Source organism: Symphodus melops, assembly GCF_947650265.1.
Source record: "Symphodus melops genome assembly, chromosome: 4".
Taxonomy (NCBI): Eukaryota; Metazoa; Chordata; class Actinopteri; order Labriformes; family Labridae; genus Symphodus; species Symphodus melops.
This window is the reverse complement of record NC_136694.1, coordinates 2,642,769-2,659,158: the sequence shown is the minus strand read 5'-3', so window position 1 is coordinate 2,659,158 and position 16,390 is coordinate 2,642,769. Positions and strand designations below refer to the sequence as shown.

The window sequence follows — 16,390 nt, the reverse complement described above, 5'->3', positions numbered from 1 at the left end:
GACAAATAACGTTTTTTTAATTGAATTGAATTGAATCTATTGGTGTCCAAGTTCTGAATGTTTTAATGCAGAAAAACATTCACAGCAGCCTGTCCGAGTACTGTCTATCTATGGAAACACTGGATCATATACAGTGTGAATATGTAACTCTGACACCTACTGTTTAAAATTGGTACTGCACTCCAAAATGCAATTACAGAGAGCTGTCTGGCTCCGCCCCCTCCTCTCTAGAGTGGATGCTCACACAGGTCAGCATGTGGTGGACACTGTAGCTTCAGTGTTTAGCCAGCTCTGCATGGGTCCGTAAAGCTTTCTGCGTTCTAACCTCTCTCCATGTTTCAAAAGCATCTCCAACATTGATCCTAGTTTGAGCAGCTTTCTGCTGCTGGAGCTTATTAGAAACATGCAGAGGCTTTTTAGCTCGGGTACAATCACTTCTATCTGAAGCAGTTCTCTCGCCCGCATGGCGGTGACTAAAAACCCCTGAGCTTTTCTCCCCTCAGCATTGTGACAGACCAAATATGTAAAAAAAAATTATTGACCTCGTTTGAATTGTGAGCGAGGATTTTACATTTTGTGACTGTTCTCTCTCCACGCTGAGAGGATTCATAAAAAAGAGCACCACCACTGATCAAATAACCGCTCTTATCATTTGAAGACTCAGCAAGACTGAGTCTGCCTTGGATATTTGGGGGGAATTCATATATTTAAAAAAAAACAACAAAGATTTCATCCCACTGAGCTCATCATTGGTGGCCTGTATATTTGTCTAAGTGTTCTCCACGCGTCAGCTCCTCTCCCTCTTCCATCACAGTGTTTCTGCAGAGCATACGTTGATGCTTCTGTAGCATCCTTTAAATAAATTATCACACTCTTTTTTGCAGGACAAATTGGCCCCATCAGCTCGGTTGAGCTCGGGTTTCACGCGTTTATGACCCAGCAAAGTATCGCACAGCCGCCTCTGATTGAAATGGATGGCTGTTGTAAACAGCTATCATTGGCCTTTTATTTGCTTATTTACTGTGCTTTTACGCCTCCATGTTTGCCACACGCACACTCAGCTAGAAGAGGCAATATTCAAAACCGAGGCCCAGCTGGGATGCAAATCACAGGGAGCTCTCTGCTATTTGTTGCTTAAGTTAACACGAGAATCCCACTGAGCTTCATTCCACATGATTTGGTTTATTATTGAGTCGAGCGAGAGGCAGAAGGAGAAGAAGTAGTAGTAAGACACAAAACAAAGGGGATGAAGGATAAGCTTTCCTGGACTTAAACTCCACATTGTGACTCATACGCGCTCTCCTTACTGGAAAGAAACGGCAATTATGGAGGACAAATAGCAGAAAAGGAGAAAAGTAAATTGAAACACATAAAATCAAACCGCCCATTCCGATTGCCAAAATTGAAAAATGCTGAAAGAGCACAGCAGGCATTGATTTTTTTTAAAGTGATTTTATTGATCACTAATGAGTACAGCGCCCACGCAGGACTCACATTTCTATGAGAGAGATATTTGATGGATCGCTCTTCAAGGTGAGAGAGAAGACCTCCTCTCTGATGTGAGGAGACAACAAAGGTCACAATGAATGTTGGTACCAATGGAGATAAGATTGAACCTTTTTTTTTTTTTTTTTTACCAGAATCCCACTGTGACATCACAAGGGGAGCAGATTTGAAACGGAGCATTTATCTGAGTTATGCAGACCACAAACAAAGGACTGGATGGATTTATTTATTTTACATGTTGTGGGTCTGTTGAGACAGCTGACATTTGGACTACCTGTGAGGATTAATACTTGTAAGGATTTATCCCTTTTATTGATCTTTTAATAGAACTGATTGTTTTCTATTTGGTCAGTTGAAACACTCGATAAGAGGACGAAAAAGTTTAAAAAAACAAGAATCACTGGCACTGTTTGACTCCACTTTACTGAGACATAATTTCCTTTGACTGAGAGGCAGAGGAATATTCAGGAGACAGCGTCAGTGAGTTTAACGCTGGATGTATTCATATTAAGACTACCTTGAGGTTTGTTTGAATTGGTTCCACACTTCCAGGCGAATGTTCTTCACATTAAAGGTAGGGGCGTCAAAGCAGAGATGGAGTAAGCACAGCAGGATGAGAGATTTGGTTTGCAGACATACAGTATGAGACCCCATACCACTTCACTCGGCTCTAAATCCAATACCCCCAGTGATGGTAATTAGGCAGTATATGCCAACACTGCTAAAGCACTGCTGAGCCACTTCAAATTCAGCACAGTGCACGCCACTTGAGGAGACATTAGCCTCAGCAGTTATGCAGAGAAACAGAATTCATTACATGTAATTTTGTCACTGGTTAGATTTAGCTAGTTTGTTCCAGGAATTTCCGGAGCTATCTCTTCCCAGTTGTTTGGATCGGCTACATGTTTGATCTTGGCTGTGGCGTGGGGAGGAAAGGCATTGTTCCTGTGTGCTTTGTCTTAGTCGTCCCTTAACTGCACGACCGCTGCCCTACTTATAACACACCATCGCTCAGACTGAATAATCGAGCGCTGTCACTGGTCTCCTCTCCTCTTCCCCCTTCACCAACACAGAACAAGGATCCCTTTATTCCAACGTTGATTTGTAGTCTTTTTTTATTTATTTAGGGCATTAAGGGCAAAGAGTTATAAGTGCGACTTTGTGATGCTTTGAGGGAGACACTCGAGTGACACAAGACTTCGACATGTGAAGAAAGGGACTTTGACAATGAACAAAAACAGGTCAGATAGTAATGCAACAAACTCACTTTTAAAAATGCAGATTCTGTCCTCAGCGCGTCTTTGCACAAATTGACGGAAATTTAACAGACTTCTAGAGAAAATCCGAGGCTGGCGTAAATGAGCTCTCTTTACTGTTGTCGATGTAACGATTCACTAAACTCACGATACGGTATTGGGTTCACAAAACGGTTCTCCCCCGATTTATTTTACAAAATGAGACTGTAGACAAATGATGACTGAGACAGACTCCTGCTAACTTCTCCTGACTTCTGCTTCGCTCTGACAAAGTTGGTCGCTAATGTAATTAGTGATTCTGCACCCGGCGTGTGTCTTCTTTGAAAGAAGTCCAACCATTACACACATTATGCCATCGATTCATCAGCACTTACTGCTGCCAAATGCAAGGTGAGGTGAGGAGTCTCTGTAAGACACAGAAGGATGGAGGAGAAGGAAGTGGAGAGGAAGAGGATGCACAGTGAGGGAGCTCGGATGGGAGAAAAGGGACGCAGGACGAGAGAGGGCAAAAAACCTGTGAGGGAGGGAAATTTGAGGACATGTCACCGTGTACGAAGGTTTTTTTCTTCTGATTTGTCACTGCAGCGGCTCGTACCGCCGGAGAGACGATCGGGGAGATGGAGCTGTAGCCGAGGGAATGGGGCGATAGAGCGAGAGCTGCAGGATTTGAAGAGGGAGAAATGGGTATAAAGAGAGAGAAGGAGATTGTGATGCGAGGCCTGGTGGCTGAGGATCTCAGGGGACAAGCCTGTGGGCTTTTCAGAGACAAACATTAATAATGAAACGCTAATTCCCTCTGTCCTCCTTCCTTTGCCTCCTCCTCGCTGTCTCTCTGTCACTCCTCTCTGTGTCTCCATGGCCGCCTTTATTTCTCTTAATCTCTCTGCCTTTACACGCGCTCTTCTCCTCACCCACTCCCTGCTTCGCCTCGTACCAAAAACAGGCTCTTTATTGCAGTTCCAGATATTACCTTCTTCTGCCAGTTGATGTGATTACTCCATGTGTGTATATGAGTTGGTGTCAGTAGGTGTGTGTGTGTGTGTGTGTGTGTGAAACTGTGGCCAGTGTTGCCACAGTTCAACCTTCCTTTAACATTCCTCCTCCATGTTTCACTCTCTACACCAGCTGTAAATGTTAACTACAAGGAGGTGATCCTACACATCAGAGACGAAGGAGCGGGGCACTTCTTTTTTATCCTCACACATTCTGCCGTGTACCCTCATTTGTCACGCAGTGCATAAAAGTTTAAATACTTTTGGCTCAAGGCTTCAAACCACTCTTCACTGTCACAGCCAGGCAGATCAAGACGAAGACTCTCTCTCCACTCTGTTCTTCAATATCCACCATTATCTACGATGCTTTCACTAATCCAAGCTGTCAGAGACGGCACTAACCTTTTTGGTGCCCGAGGCAAGATTTCAACCTGAACTCTGTGTAAGCCAAATTCACCACCAGAGACAATATTCATGTGCTTAAAGAGAGATGTCATCCAGCTTTGTATTGAGCAGAATTTCTTTGTTTTAAAATAAAAAACACTTTTTTATTATTATTATTTTTTCAGGCTTTTTCTGCCTTTATTATGAGAAGGAGAGTGAAGGTGGACAGATAGGGAGAGAGAGAGGGGAATGACATGCGGGAAAGGGCCTCAGGCTGGAGTCGAACCCGGGCCGCCCGTGTGAGGACTATGACCTCCATGCATGGTGACGCGAGTGTGTGTCCACAAAATAAAAATAAAAACACTTCTAAACAAACATGATTAAGATTGTAAAAATTCTTGTAACAGAACAAAGGAGCCGGTGCAGGGAGCAGAGAGCTCACAGACAACAGGGGAATGTTGTACATGTTTAAAAAGATGAACGTTTGTGAAACAACGGGCATTTTATAATATAGTGTCAACACAAAATATTATTTTCTCTTCAATTCAATTTAATTCAAAACACTTTATTTGTCCTGGTGGGGAGATTCAAAGGCCCACAGAATAACACAGGAGCATCCGCGCAGCTATACTAAACCTACACAAAGAAAATCAAGTCTCAACATGTAAATACAAAATTACAAAGTTAAATATATATATATAATAAAGAGTGATGGTATAAGTGGACCATCATCAGACTAAAGATGTAAACAGAAATATAGTAGTGAATAGATCAAACATACAAGTAAGAGATGCAAGTAAGACAACAGACTGAATAGATAGTAAAGCTCTGCAATCAGATGAACACTGAAAGGATAAAGTGACCGTATGCAATGAGAGATGATGTGACATAAGAAAACTGATGTGAAATAGAATAAAGGGGAGTAAGGTTCAGGTGCAGCTTGAGGGAAAAACAAAACAGAGCAGTATTTTTTTTGTTTTTTTGGGGGGGGAGAACCAACATGTCAACTTCTTGAACAAGATGAATTCACGCTCTTAGAAATCAATACTCATCAATACAGGAAAGAGCTTCAAACTATTCATGACAACAGGAGGTGGAAAATAAACATTTTAATCGACTATTAGTGAAAGTTAACTAAATACACAAAGATATCAATAAATATAGAAGAAGCTTTTGTGTCTCAAACAACATACTGTAATAAGACCTCTGAAGAGGAGACCAAAGCTTCACCAGGAAGAAGAAGAAGAAAAAATAGGAAATATGTCTGAATAGGTGTAGGATGAAGCCGAGGCTTATTAAGCCTCCCTTTGAACATTTCATTTATACAGGATATAAAAAACAAGAAGAGCTGCAGAAAAGAAACAAACTAAAGACCTGATTCCTTTTTAGTAAAAAGAAAAAAAAATGGAAGAAGAAGACTGAATGAAAGGCTTCCATAAATAGTTAATTATAATCAGACTATAGTCACAGACATCAGCATAATGATGTTTTGTAAACAGTTGTTCCATAAGTGAACCCCTCTGACAGATAAGCACATACTTTTGGTGTTAATTCGAGCTCTTGAAGTTTTGAACATACGAGTTCCCCAAAGTGTAGATTTGTTTTCTCGAGCACTGAACACTTCGTGGACGCAGCGTGGAAGCTCTCGTGTCGTCATGTGTGAGCTGCAGAGTCTCCGTGGATGAAGTGGAAGCTCTCTGAAGCCAGACAGAAGGACACAAACTACACCTGACTGACATATGTTGCTCATGTTTACGAGGAGCTGTTGCTCAGGTGCAGCTCTCGTTGGAAAACAGCCAAGAAGATCGGTGATGAGCGACAGCTGCCTTTATAATCACCTCTTCAGAGATCATGGCACGTGGTAATGTGTGTCACTCACCACAGTGATTTCATTTATGGGAGCTTCTACGACCGATAGAGGGAATTATTTTGAATCCCCTAAAACAAGTCGCACCATAAAAGCTCAGACATTAAATAGACTGTCTTTTGTTCCGTGTGTTTCCACCACGGTCCAGGGAGGAAGACAGAGCAAGCACAAATCCCAGTTATCCTTCACACCAAACGTGACAATTCAGTCCAACTAGCCAGCACGTCTGCGTTCCAAATCTGTGTGGACGCGGCGTGTTTTTGTTCAATCCATAGGTCGACAGATACGTGTTGCCAAATCCAGGACAGAAGAGGGATGTTGGCAGGCTCTAAACTCTTCATTCAAATTGCTTGTGGTGGCTGCTACAGCAGTGTGTTGTGGTTTCTTGGTTTGGATGTGACTCTTCTTACTGTCGACACGCAACAACCTGAAGTCTATATGTACTCATTGAACTCATTCAGCCTGTCAACAGAACATCATTAAAGGTATTACAAACATTTGACCAACATGAATAAAGTGGATGTACAGGTTAGTCTAAAGCTGTCTCGACTGAGTTGGCCCTCACACACGACAGATTCTTCTAACGATGACAGGCCCTCCTTTATGATGTGTGCAGCATGGCGTTCTGATTTGTGTGTTGCTTTTTCTGGACAAACAGGCTAAATTGGCACAGACCTGCTGCAGAGACAAAGTCTTTCTTGTTACGGTTCACCCTGAGGACTTTGGGGAACATGCAGATGTCCACGTCTCTAATGCATTAGAACAGTGATTTGACGTGGCTTGGGTCTCTAAGGGCATAGAGACTGGTATAACAGTGTGTCATCAGCATGACAACATCAACATGCTTTTTTGTTTACAGATTGAATCAGTGACCAAGAGGCAGGATATGCAGATTGAAGAGCAGTGGACAAAGTGTTGATTCCTGAGGGACTCTGAGTACAATGTTGTCATTACAAGACACAAAGTTCTCAAGAGATGGAGGACATTGTTGTCCCTTAGGATGATTACTAGTTCGACTGCTGATCCGATCCTTACGCTCTTCACGAGAGTTTTAATCAAAATACCACCACAGTTATGTAACCTGAATGATGACTTGTGACAAGTCAGGAACTTGAAAACAGTCCTTATGATGCATGTTAGCAGTCTACATGTCCAAACTCATGGACCTTGATGTTAGGTTGGGTGGTAGAATAAACAACAGTCGTAGTAGTTGTTGCAGTCGAAGCAGCACTACCGTGGTAGAGCCATGAAAAACTGGAGTCTCCTTAGTTTTTGGGGTTTTTTAAGCTGTTTTTCAGCATGATGGTTTTCATTGCATTCAGCAAAGTGCACGACGTGCAGCTTCTGTGCAGCTGTGTTGCTTTTTCTAGCATGATCTGTTTTTGCTATGTGGCGTTTGTAATCCTGCAAGCAGGTACATCGGATGCAGCTCAGTCAAGTTCAGTGGTCGTCAAAGTGGTAGCATTAGCATTAGCAGCATTAGCAGCACCAGAGGGACCTGGTGGCTTAAGTTTATCCTAAAATCTTTACATACTTCATCATACAGCGTTTTCTTTTTTCATTTATTTGAGAGGTCTTCGTTGCTTTTTTTTAAACTGTTTTTTTGCTGAGATATGGTTTTTATTTCTTAAGATCAATAAAAAAAAAAAAAAACAGATACAAAGAAACTGCTTTTTTGAACAGTTATTAAAATCGTCATCCCAAAAAGGAGCCCTAAACTTACAGCGTATACCACAGACTTCCAATGAGGACAAGTTTGGATATTTTATGACAATGAAAGACATCCTTGACGAGAACATTCACATTCTGCATTGTTACATAAAGATGAATCTATTCATAACTTGGTTGCCCCGGTAACCCTTTTGCTGAATTAGGATTTCAATGAGTCCCCCTTCAGTCACATCACTTGTTGCAGCTGTAAGTCTTTCTTTAATCCTTATATTAGGATTGGATGTGATGGACGTGATCAGTGTGTGATGGGCCACTAAATGTGTCAGATCTGACCCGGGATAAGTACAGCATCGTATTGTGATTACAGATAAGTGACCTCAATCATTTAGTTTGAAAAATGGGATGTCCCAGCTAAATGCTGTGCTGTCTGCAACTCTACTAATGACAGTGATTTTCTGCAATTCAGCAGGATGTTCAAACACATCTTTTTTGTCCGGCTGCCTTCAAACAGGCCTTTCCAAAGAAGAATTTCTAACATGCGTTTGGATACAGGCAGGCGTTAAAATGAAACAGGTCGCCTTTCACAGTCTGAACCCTTTATTTCAACTAACAGTCTGACTTGATCCAGCAGAAACAACAACTTTATTTGTCTTTGAATTTCAGCAAACACTTGTTTGCAGAACAAGAAAACACACTGTCATTATTTCTGATTGGTCATTTGGTGTTTTTAGAGGCATAACTGAATTTAGGCATTTGTCTTTTTTTTGTATTTATTGACTTCCAGCCTCCATGTCAACAATGAAGCTTTAATTGAAGACAATGATGTTAATTTGACATCACGCACTCTTTGAGTTCACATGGAGGAAGGCCACTCAGAGCTTGTTGATCTCTGCAGTCACTTCCTCCTAATTACTCGACTCTTGTTTTTCTCAGCATCTCTACGTGCTCTTCAGCTTTCCCCCCCTTATCCGCCTCTGTCACTTTAATCAGATAGTTTTAGCACCGGTTTCTTCCTCTCTCCTTCCTTCTCATTGTATTTAAAGAGACACACACACCAAAACGGAGCGTTCTGAGAGAGCCTCGTGAAAAGGCTGCACCCACTTTCATAATAAAAAACACAGTTTTCTTGATGACGTGCGCTGTAATCCAGGTCACATCCACGTTGTTGTTTTTAACCCAGTAGATGTCTGAATCCAAAGTGTCAGAATATTGATGGGTGGTACCGACACATAAAACCACTTCTCGTACAGCCTCAACAAAGCATTTAAAGAAAAAAAAACACTGTTTCACTATCTTCTCATCCTCTGACAGCCTGGAGTCTGAGTTCAGATCCATAATCCTTTGCAAAATGTTTCCTCTCAGTTGAATACTTCCCCCTTTGGGGCGCTGGTGGCGCAGTGGTTGGTGGGTGCGTTCCATATATGGAGGCTGTGGTCCAAAACGCAGGTTGGTCCACGTTCGAATCCAACCTGTTGCTCCTTTCACACGTCCATCCCAACTCTCCCTCTGCTTGTTTTCCAACTCTACTGACTCTCCTATCTCGCCAATAAAGGCACAAAAAGCCCAAAAATACCTGTCCCGTCCGACACCATGATTTTTTATTTAAAAAAAAGCATAAAGTAATAGCTGATGTCCACCATGAAGGACATAAAGAACAGTGAAGTTTGGAGGTTACGATCGTGTGCTTATCCTTCAATAAAAAACAAAACTCTCTTAAAACTTGTTAACTTGTTTTACTGTCTGCCTCAACAAATGATGACACATTAGAAATGCCAGGATGTCAGCTACATGGCACAACAGGTTTCAGTTTGATGGCTTGGGATGTTTTAGACTCATGTCTATTGTTGGGTCCCGGGACGCTGCTGCGATAACCTCATGGTGTAAACATTTTTCTTAGCGCTAGAGAGGTCAACTTTCGGAGGCTGTTCAGAGACAATGAATGGAAATCCTTTTGAATTTTCATGATGTACAATCACTAATGCTTAATCTTGTGTCTTTCTTGTGTTCCTCAGGTTGGAGGGAAGGACAATCCAGCCGTCGACCCCATAATCCACGGCCTGAAGGGTGTGGTCCATCATGGTGAGTGGCGGTCTCAGTCAAATTGACAATGACGTTGACTCCTAAAAAAAACCTCCAACAGGACGTGTGGCTTCTGCAGTCAAGCCTCCCTGTGTGACACGGATCTAATGGTGTTGGGGATGACGTGCACATGAGGTTGCCATGGCAGTCTGCAGACAGCAGTTCTTGTCACAGTGACGTTCATGTGCAAAGGATGAAAGATAAAAGAATGAAGGGAGGCATAGAAAATGTGGACACGTCATAACGAGGTGAAGGAAGCCAAACTGGGGACGCCATGTGTTGCAAAGAGAGCTGCAGGTATACATCACGCCTGTGTGGTCACGCTGATTACTGCTATTGGCTGGTCGTTGACGTAGCATTCACATTGTGAGACGATTGTCGTTCATCGTCAGATATTTGTCGCAGGCTTTCTTTGGTTGCAAAACCTTGAGATCATGTTTGAGCCTCTCACAAAGCGATGCAGGTCCATCGCTCGATTTCACGACCACTGATACCGTCTGGGACCAAATCGAACTGAATGTACCCGTCTCATAAGAGAGACAGGAATCTAGTCGCACAGATTGTACTCACATAAAGTAAGTAGTGTTCCTCTTTGATACTCGCTCATTTTCAAGCCCCGGCCCATATAGTCGAGGGTTTAGGTATTTCTTCACTTTGACATTTCCTTCACACGGCTCATGAGATTATAAATTACATCAGACTGACTCAATGGCAGAAATAAAGATAAACGGGGCTGTTTTAGAAGTAGTGCTGTCCTTTAGCTTCTCTGTGCTGGAGCTGGACTTGAGTACCTCGTCTGAATGTAATATCTGTATTCTCCGTAACACATGCAGGAGTTTTATCCTGACTCCGCAGGCTGACCTCATTTACTGTACAGCTTAGAAACTTTGCCCTCAGCCAATCAGGTTTCAGTATCGTAAGGACTTTAGGATTTATGCAGTTTGAATTATTCAACTCAGTTTGCAGCTGCATTTATCTGCAAACTATTACAGCAGAGCAATTTAAATGTAATGACTCATGATATATTGGAAAATGTAACGAGTCCAGTCCGGAGCCGGGATCCGATTTATGTTGACAGAGCATTTTTGTTTAAAATGAGCATTTCCTTTCCTGCTTTCCTTTCTGTTTGGGAGCTGTCAAATCAGCAACCCACCGCACTATATTCATGTAGTGACTATAAACAGATATGTGCGTGCATGGACAGCTATCTGCTGGTAGGTGTTGTTGTCTCTCAAAGATAACTCCATCCTGGCCTCTCGAGTTGCTTTACAGCTGGTAAACAGATGCAACACACTGAAAAGAATCCCAGCACAGTATTTCTCCCCAGAGATGTATAAAGGAGCTCTGATTCTGACTCTGAACTCCTGGCTGCAGCGGAAGCTCCCGGCATGTTGGCTATCCTTCCCAGAGTTCCCACATTGTATATGCAATGTGAGGACAAGGGCATCCCTCGAAAAGAGAGAAAACCTCTGCCTAAACTCAAGAAGAGTCAGTGTAGATGTTGATAGTTATGAAAAGGTTTTATAATATAAAACCTTTTTCATCCGCACTCAGGTGCTGGAAATGTCACCCAAGTGCTGGGAAGTTTGCCCAAATCAAATATAGAAAGAAAACAAGAAAGGACACTATCTCCTCCTGAAATGTTAAAAATCCCCAGAAGTGTACATGCACAGTTCTTCCTCAACAAAACAGTAGAGACGTTCAATCTTTTCCCTGCTTGTTAGAACAGTAAACTGATGCACATGGGAGGAAAGAGATTAAAGTGAAAGTATTTTCTCTTAAAGGTCACATCTTTTCCTCCTCTTCAGTCAGTTTAAATAAGTGTCAGAGCTCCTCTAAACATGTGTGTGAAGTGTGTTGTTGTAAGTCCACTCTGATCCTGTATTTGATCATGTCTATAAACCCCTCTATTTCAGCCCTGCTCAGAACAGGCTGTTTCTGTGTCTGTAGCTTTAAATATGTAAATGAGCTGTGTCTGACCACGCCCCCTCTCTGGAAGGGCTCGGGTGTACTTGGTGCTTTCTGGCTCCATGTCCTATTGTTTACGGTGAGAAGGCAGACTCAGAGGGCAGAACAAACACCTAGCTGTGGGACTGTCACCCACCTGGGGGAGGGGCTACTGCCCTTTGTGATGTCATGAAGGGAAAATCAAGGACATGGTGCACGCTGAGCTAGGGCACACTCGACCAATAAGCAAAGGCGTGCGTTGCTAGTTGACCAAAACAAAAGTCGGGAAAACAGCTTTGGAAAGTAGCTTCTGCCACAGCACTAAGTAAGTCTATATGTGTCCATATCTGCTGTCGAGGGGGAGACAAGCAGCAAAGAAAAAGAAGACGTGTTAATGAAATCCTCAGGCACGTCAGGAGACGTGATACGCCCAAACTGTCGGAAATATCTGGAGAAAAAAACAAGCTTTCTTGACGTCCCGGTAGACCTTTAAACTAAAGTTCAGGAAAGTGAGACATTGTTTGTTGAGAGCTAAACTGACCTCTTATTGGACGGGCAGAGGTGACGTCACAGAGCACCGTGCTCGAGTTGAAAATGTTTAAACTTCCACGCAGCGCTGAAGAGCGGCAAGTGCAACCCACCGCGTCCTATCTGGAAGGCCTATCACATGAATAAAGGTCTGTCCGGCTGCTTAAGTCACTTTAAGGTTTGTATCATCCGTCAACATGGCGGTGCGAATGCAGGCAGAAAAAAAGTCCCCGTGGTGTTTAGTTCTCAGGGAACTCTCCAGTGGACAGTCTGAAAACCCCTCCTGTCACTGTCCGGGCTCCTGAAGGTGCTTTGATGGATGACCACGTGATGTGTCATCAAACTCTGGATGACTGAGACGTTTGATTGTGCTCGCTGTCAAAGAGTCAAAGCCTTTTGCATCATTTAGTGCCACTTGCGGCACACACAAAAAAGTCGGACGTCTGGGATGATTCAATGTCATATTTTAGTCTTCACACAACAAATAAGAAGATTTCACATTGTCTTTTTGTAAGTGTTGTAGTGTGAGCTGAAAACAGTTTTTCTCCTGCACACAGCCCTGAAGTGCATCTCTGTCATGATCAAAACATTTACCCTAAAGCCGTGTTCTGTCCCCCCCCAAAGGGCCTGACTCGCCTTGCAGCAGCGAGACGGCTTCAGAGCGAGATTTCAGATCCTCGGCATACACAAATAAAACTTTGATAAAACCCCACCACATGATACTTGCACTTTATCTGCTGCTCAGCTGTCTTGGAAAAACTACTCTGCCTCCATAATTCATCTAATACAAAGACCACTCAGGTTCAATCAAGGCCGTGCTCCTATCTTTCCCCACTGGGCTGCTGGTTGGCTAATTCGCCGTCTCTGCCGGTGCTCCTCCACGGAGCAGCGGGTGGGTAAATTTTTCACAGCGCTCTCTCCTCTTGTAGCCGGGCTTGTCTGGCGGACACGCATCACAGGTCCGACTCCTCTGTCTTTGTACCTCATGCCTTGTTGCATTTTACATGAAACCTTGCTGGAACAAATGCCCTCTGACTAGCTACCAGCGAGCAAGCTCCGCGCCATCCCTGTGAAATCAGCCCGGTAAAAAGGCTGAGTCTGATTTACATAGAAGGCTCATGAAAGGCTTCGGCTGCAAAGAAAGGAGCCCATTGTCTACACGGGGATTGCAGGGAGATGGAGGCAGATGCAAAGACTGATAATGATGCGGTGGGATGATGGGAGAGCGGAGAGGCTGTGTCGAGGAGGAGCAGGAGCGCTGTGATTGCTTTCTCCGACTCTCATTCTTCTTATTTTAATGTTTCTTTTATTGAATTCTGGATTATATTCAGGAACATCATCATCACGATCAATCAGACTTTATTTATATCACCGCTTTTACGCAAACCCATTTAAAGTGCTTTGCAAAAGATTACACAAGCAATAAAGATGACAATAAAAAATATGGCGGAAAAAGTGTGAGATATGATCATTGCAAGAAAGTCAGATGTTGATATTCAGAATAAAAGATGTCATAGTAATCAACTGTTTACGTCGATTCAAATGCATCATTACAAAGAAGATTTAGGAACAAGAAACACTTCATGAAAAGCAGACTGAGTAAATGGGATTTTCGTTAGCGTTTGAATCTGTTGTGCTGCTCTCTGATCCTCTCGAAGGCTGTTCCAGCGCCTCGGAGCGTCATGGCTGAAAGCAGCAGCACCAAATGTTTTTGTTCTGCTTTGAGGAACAGCCAAAAGAAGAGAAACAGAGCAGCTGGATCTGAGGGGGCCCTTCCTTGTTCATAAACGTAAAGCGTTTCTGAGAGGTAGACCGGCAGCAACACCATGTAGTGTCTCATAAACTTCTGAGGGAGTCTGAAAATCGATACGCCGAACCAACCGGCGACCAGCGCGGAGACGTCGAGTCAGCTCGCCGTCTTTCTGTCTGAACATTGGATCGATTTCTGACGATTTCTTTCGTCTTGAAAGGAGGAAAAAGCAAAGTGTAAGAACTGAGTCATCTCGAAACACCATATTAGATGAGACTGGTTTTACTGGGGGGGGATCGTCTTCGACCTGCAGCAGCCTGCACGCCATGCAGTGAGACACAGCACATCTTTTTCACCCTTAATCTCGAGGAGTGTTGTGATGAGAGCTGTTCTCATTCAGCCAAGCCTCCGGCGACGTGCGCCCACCGTTGATGCCAATTTTACATGGCGGCAGAACCTTTTATCTCAGTGTCACATGACGCCATCCGGTCCTATAATAGACTTTTTTCCCCATCGAGAAAGATGTCTATAAATCAGCAGATACATTTATTGGATCACTTATGAATTTTATGTGCATATAAGAAACATTAATAACATGCCCTCGTAGATATCTTGATGGTGTACACACCATTACGGCTGAGTCCTTATCGTAGCATCTCTGCTATAATTCCATGTCTCCCTATCTTTCCTGCACCTATCTCTATGGATCAAATAACGCCCCCCCCCCCCCAAAAAAAAAAAAAAAAGTCTGAAGCTGTAAGTGGTGTTGTTAGCGCTTGTGTCCTTGTTGAATACATTAAAAGTTAGTAACTTGCTCTAAAAAAGGATGAGGAGTGTGTTCAGTCCCAGGGCATGTGGGATTCATTCTTAGAAACACAAGTTTTCTCCTCTCAAGCACCACGCTCCTCCGAAAACCGCAGGCCTGCCAAGAGTTCTCCTCCAACGTGATTCAACAACACAGCCGAGGCGTTTCCATGACGCAGTGCACCACATCAAGATGTGTTGACCAATCAGCACCTGTAAATCAACGTCAGCTCTACAGGACTCTACGTGGTGTACTTGGACCGCAACAAAATCGAAGAAAAACTAAAAAGCGGAGTGTCAGAACTTTTCAAGTTTAGAGGCTGTGAATAAAATCCTCAAAAAAAAATACACCCCGAGTAATAAAAAAAAAAAATAAAAAAAAATGAGGACAGTTTAATAGATGTGTTTGCCCCAAATTTCTGGAAATCCTTTTGAGGAGAGGATGAAAAAGAAGCTTAACATGGGAGAGCTGTGCAGTGGAGCCACATCAGATCTGATGTGAAAGAGAGCGGCTTGGGATTAAACTCCCATCAGCAGACGAGTGCTAGACGTACTTTTCCAGAGCAGGCGGAGAGTGAGGAGGGAAATGAGCGCAGAGGGGGGGGTTTTTTCGTCTTGGAATGCCACAGGGTCGACTTGGTACCTCAGACCCGCGTAAGACACCATAAGCCATGTACACCCTTTAAAGATTAATTGCCAATCAGGGCGGCGGCGTGCCCGGTCAGTGGAGACTCAGCGCGGTGAGTGAGATAGTGAATTAATGGACTTGTAATTTGTGCCGTGGAGGAGGAATGGCTTCATTTGAATACAGTGACATGAGAGCAGTGGGAGCGCTGAGTAGATAAACAGAGCAAATGACACAGTGCTGACTGAGAGGGGTGTGTAAATATACAGCAGCTGAACAATGGCAACAAGCTCGCCGTCCCTCTGAACACACTTAAGTACTGAACTTAAACTCCGAGCACACACGTCGTCTTTTCCCGTCGACACAGAGTCATTTCATTGTGCCACTTCTTCAGCTCGCCGGAGCGGATGACAAACACTTTTTAAGAATCAAATTCCTGCAGCGCCTTACAAACACACTTTGACTTTGAATTGTCTTGTAGCAGACATAATCTATGTCCAACAGTGAAACAAAGAGGGAGCTTTCCTTGAGTTAAACGTCAGTTTAGGGCCGCAGCGACATCAGGATGTTTAACTTTGATGCTATAAAAGTTCATACCTGACTGGATACCATGGCAACAAGATCAGAAGTCCAGAGTCCCAAAATAGGGTCAATTCTTGCTTTTAAATGACCAAAAATAAAAAGTGAACTCTTTCGACAGTCAGCAGGAGTTTCTTCACCGATATGTTGCCAATGTATTGTGCAATTTGAACTGTCTTCAGTTGTCCCAAACTTCCAATTTCCACATCGTCCGTGCACACAGCGGTCCATCAAACCACTGTTTTAATCAGTTGGACGATGGCGCCCGGCCCCACTGGATCCATTTCTGCAAAGTGAGCGGAGCGGAGCACAGCCGAGGTTATGTGTACTCACATCACGCGAGAAAAATGTGCAAACGACATCTTGTCATTCACTTTTACATCCCATTGACAAAGTGATGGA

The 16,390-nt window shown here is 43.3% G+C and overlaps 1 protein-coding gene across 1 annotated transcript in view; it reads left to right on the top strand.

Annotated features, from left to right (window-relative positions):
* Window positions 1-16,390, top strand: part of LOC306821928 (receptor-type tyrosine-protein phosphatase gamma-like) — a 377,123-nt gene that overhangs the window by 277,266 nt on the left and 83,467 nt on the right. The window contains exon 7 of the mRNA XM_079340572.1: window positions 9,689-9,755. Within this exon, the coding sequence (XP_079196698.1) occupies window positions 9,689-9,755 (67 nt within the window). The remainder of the gene's footprint in view (window positions 1-9,688; window positions 9,756-16,390) is intronic.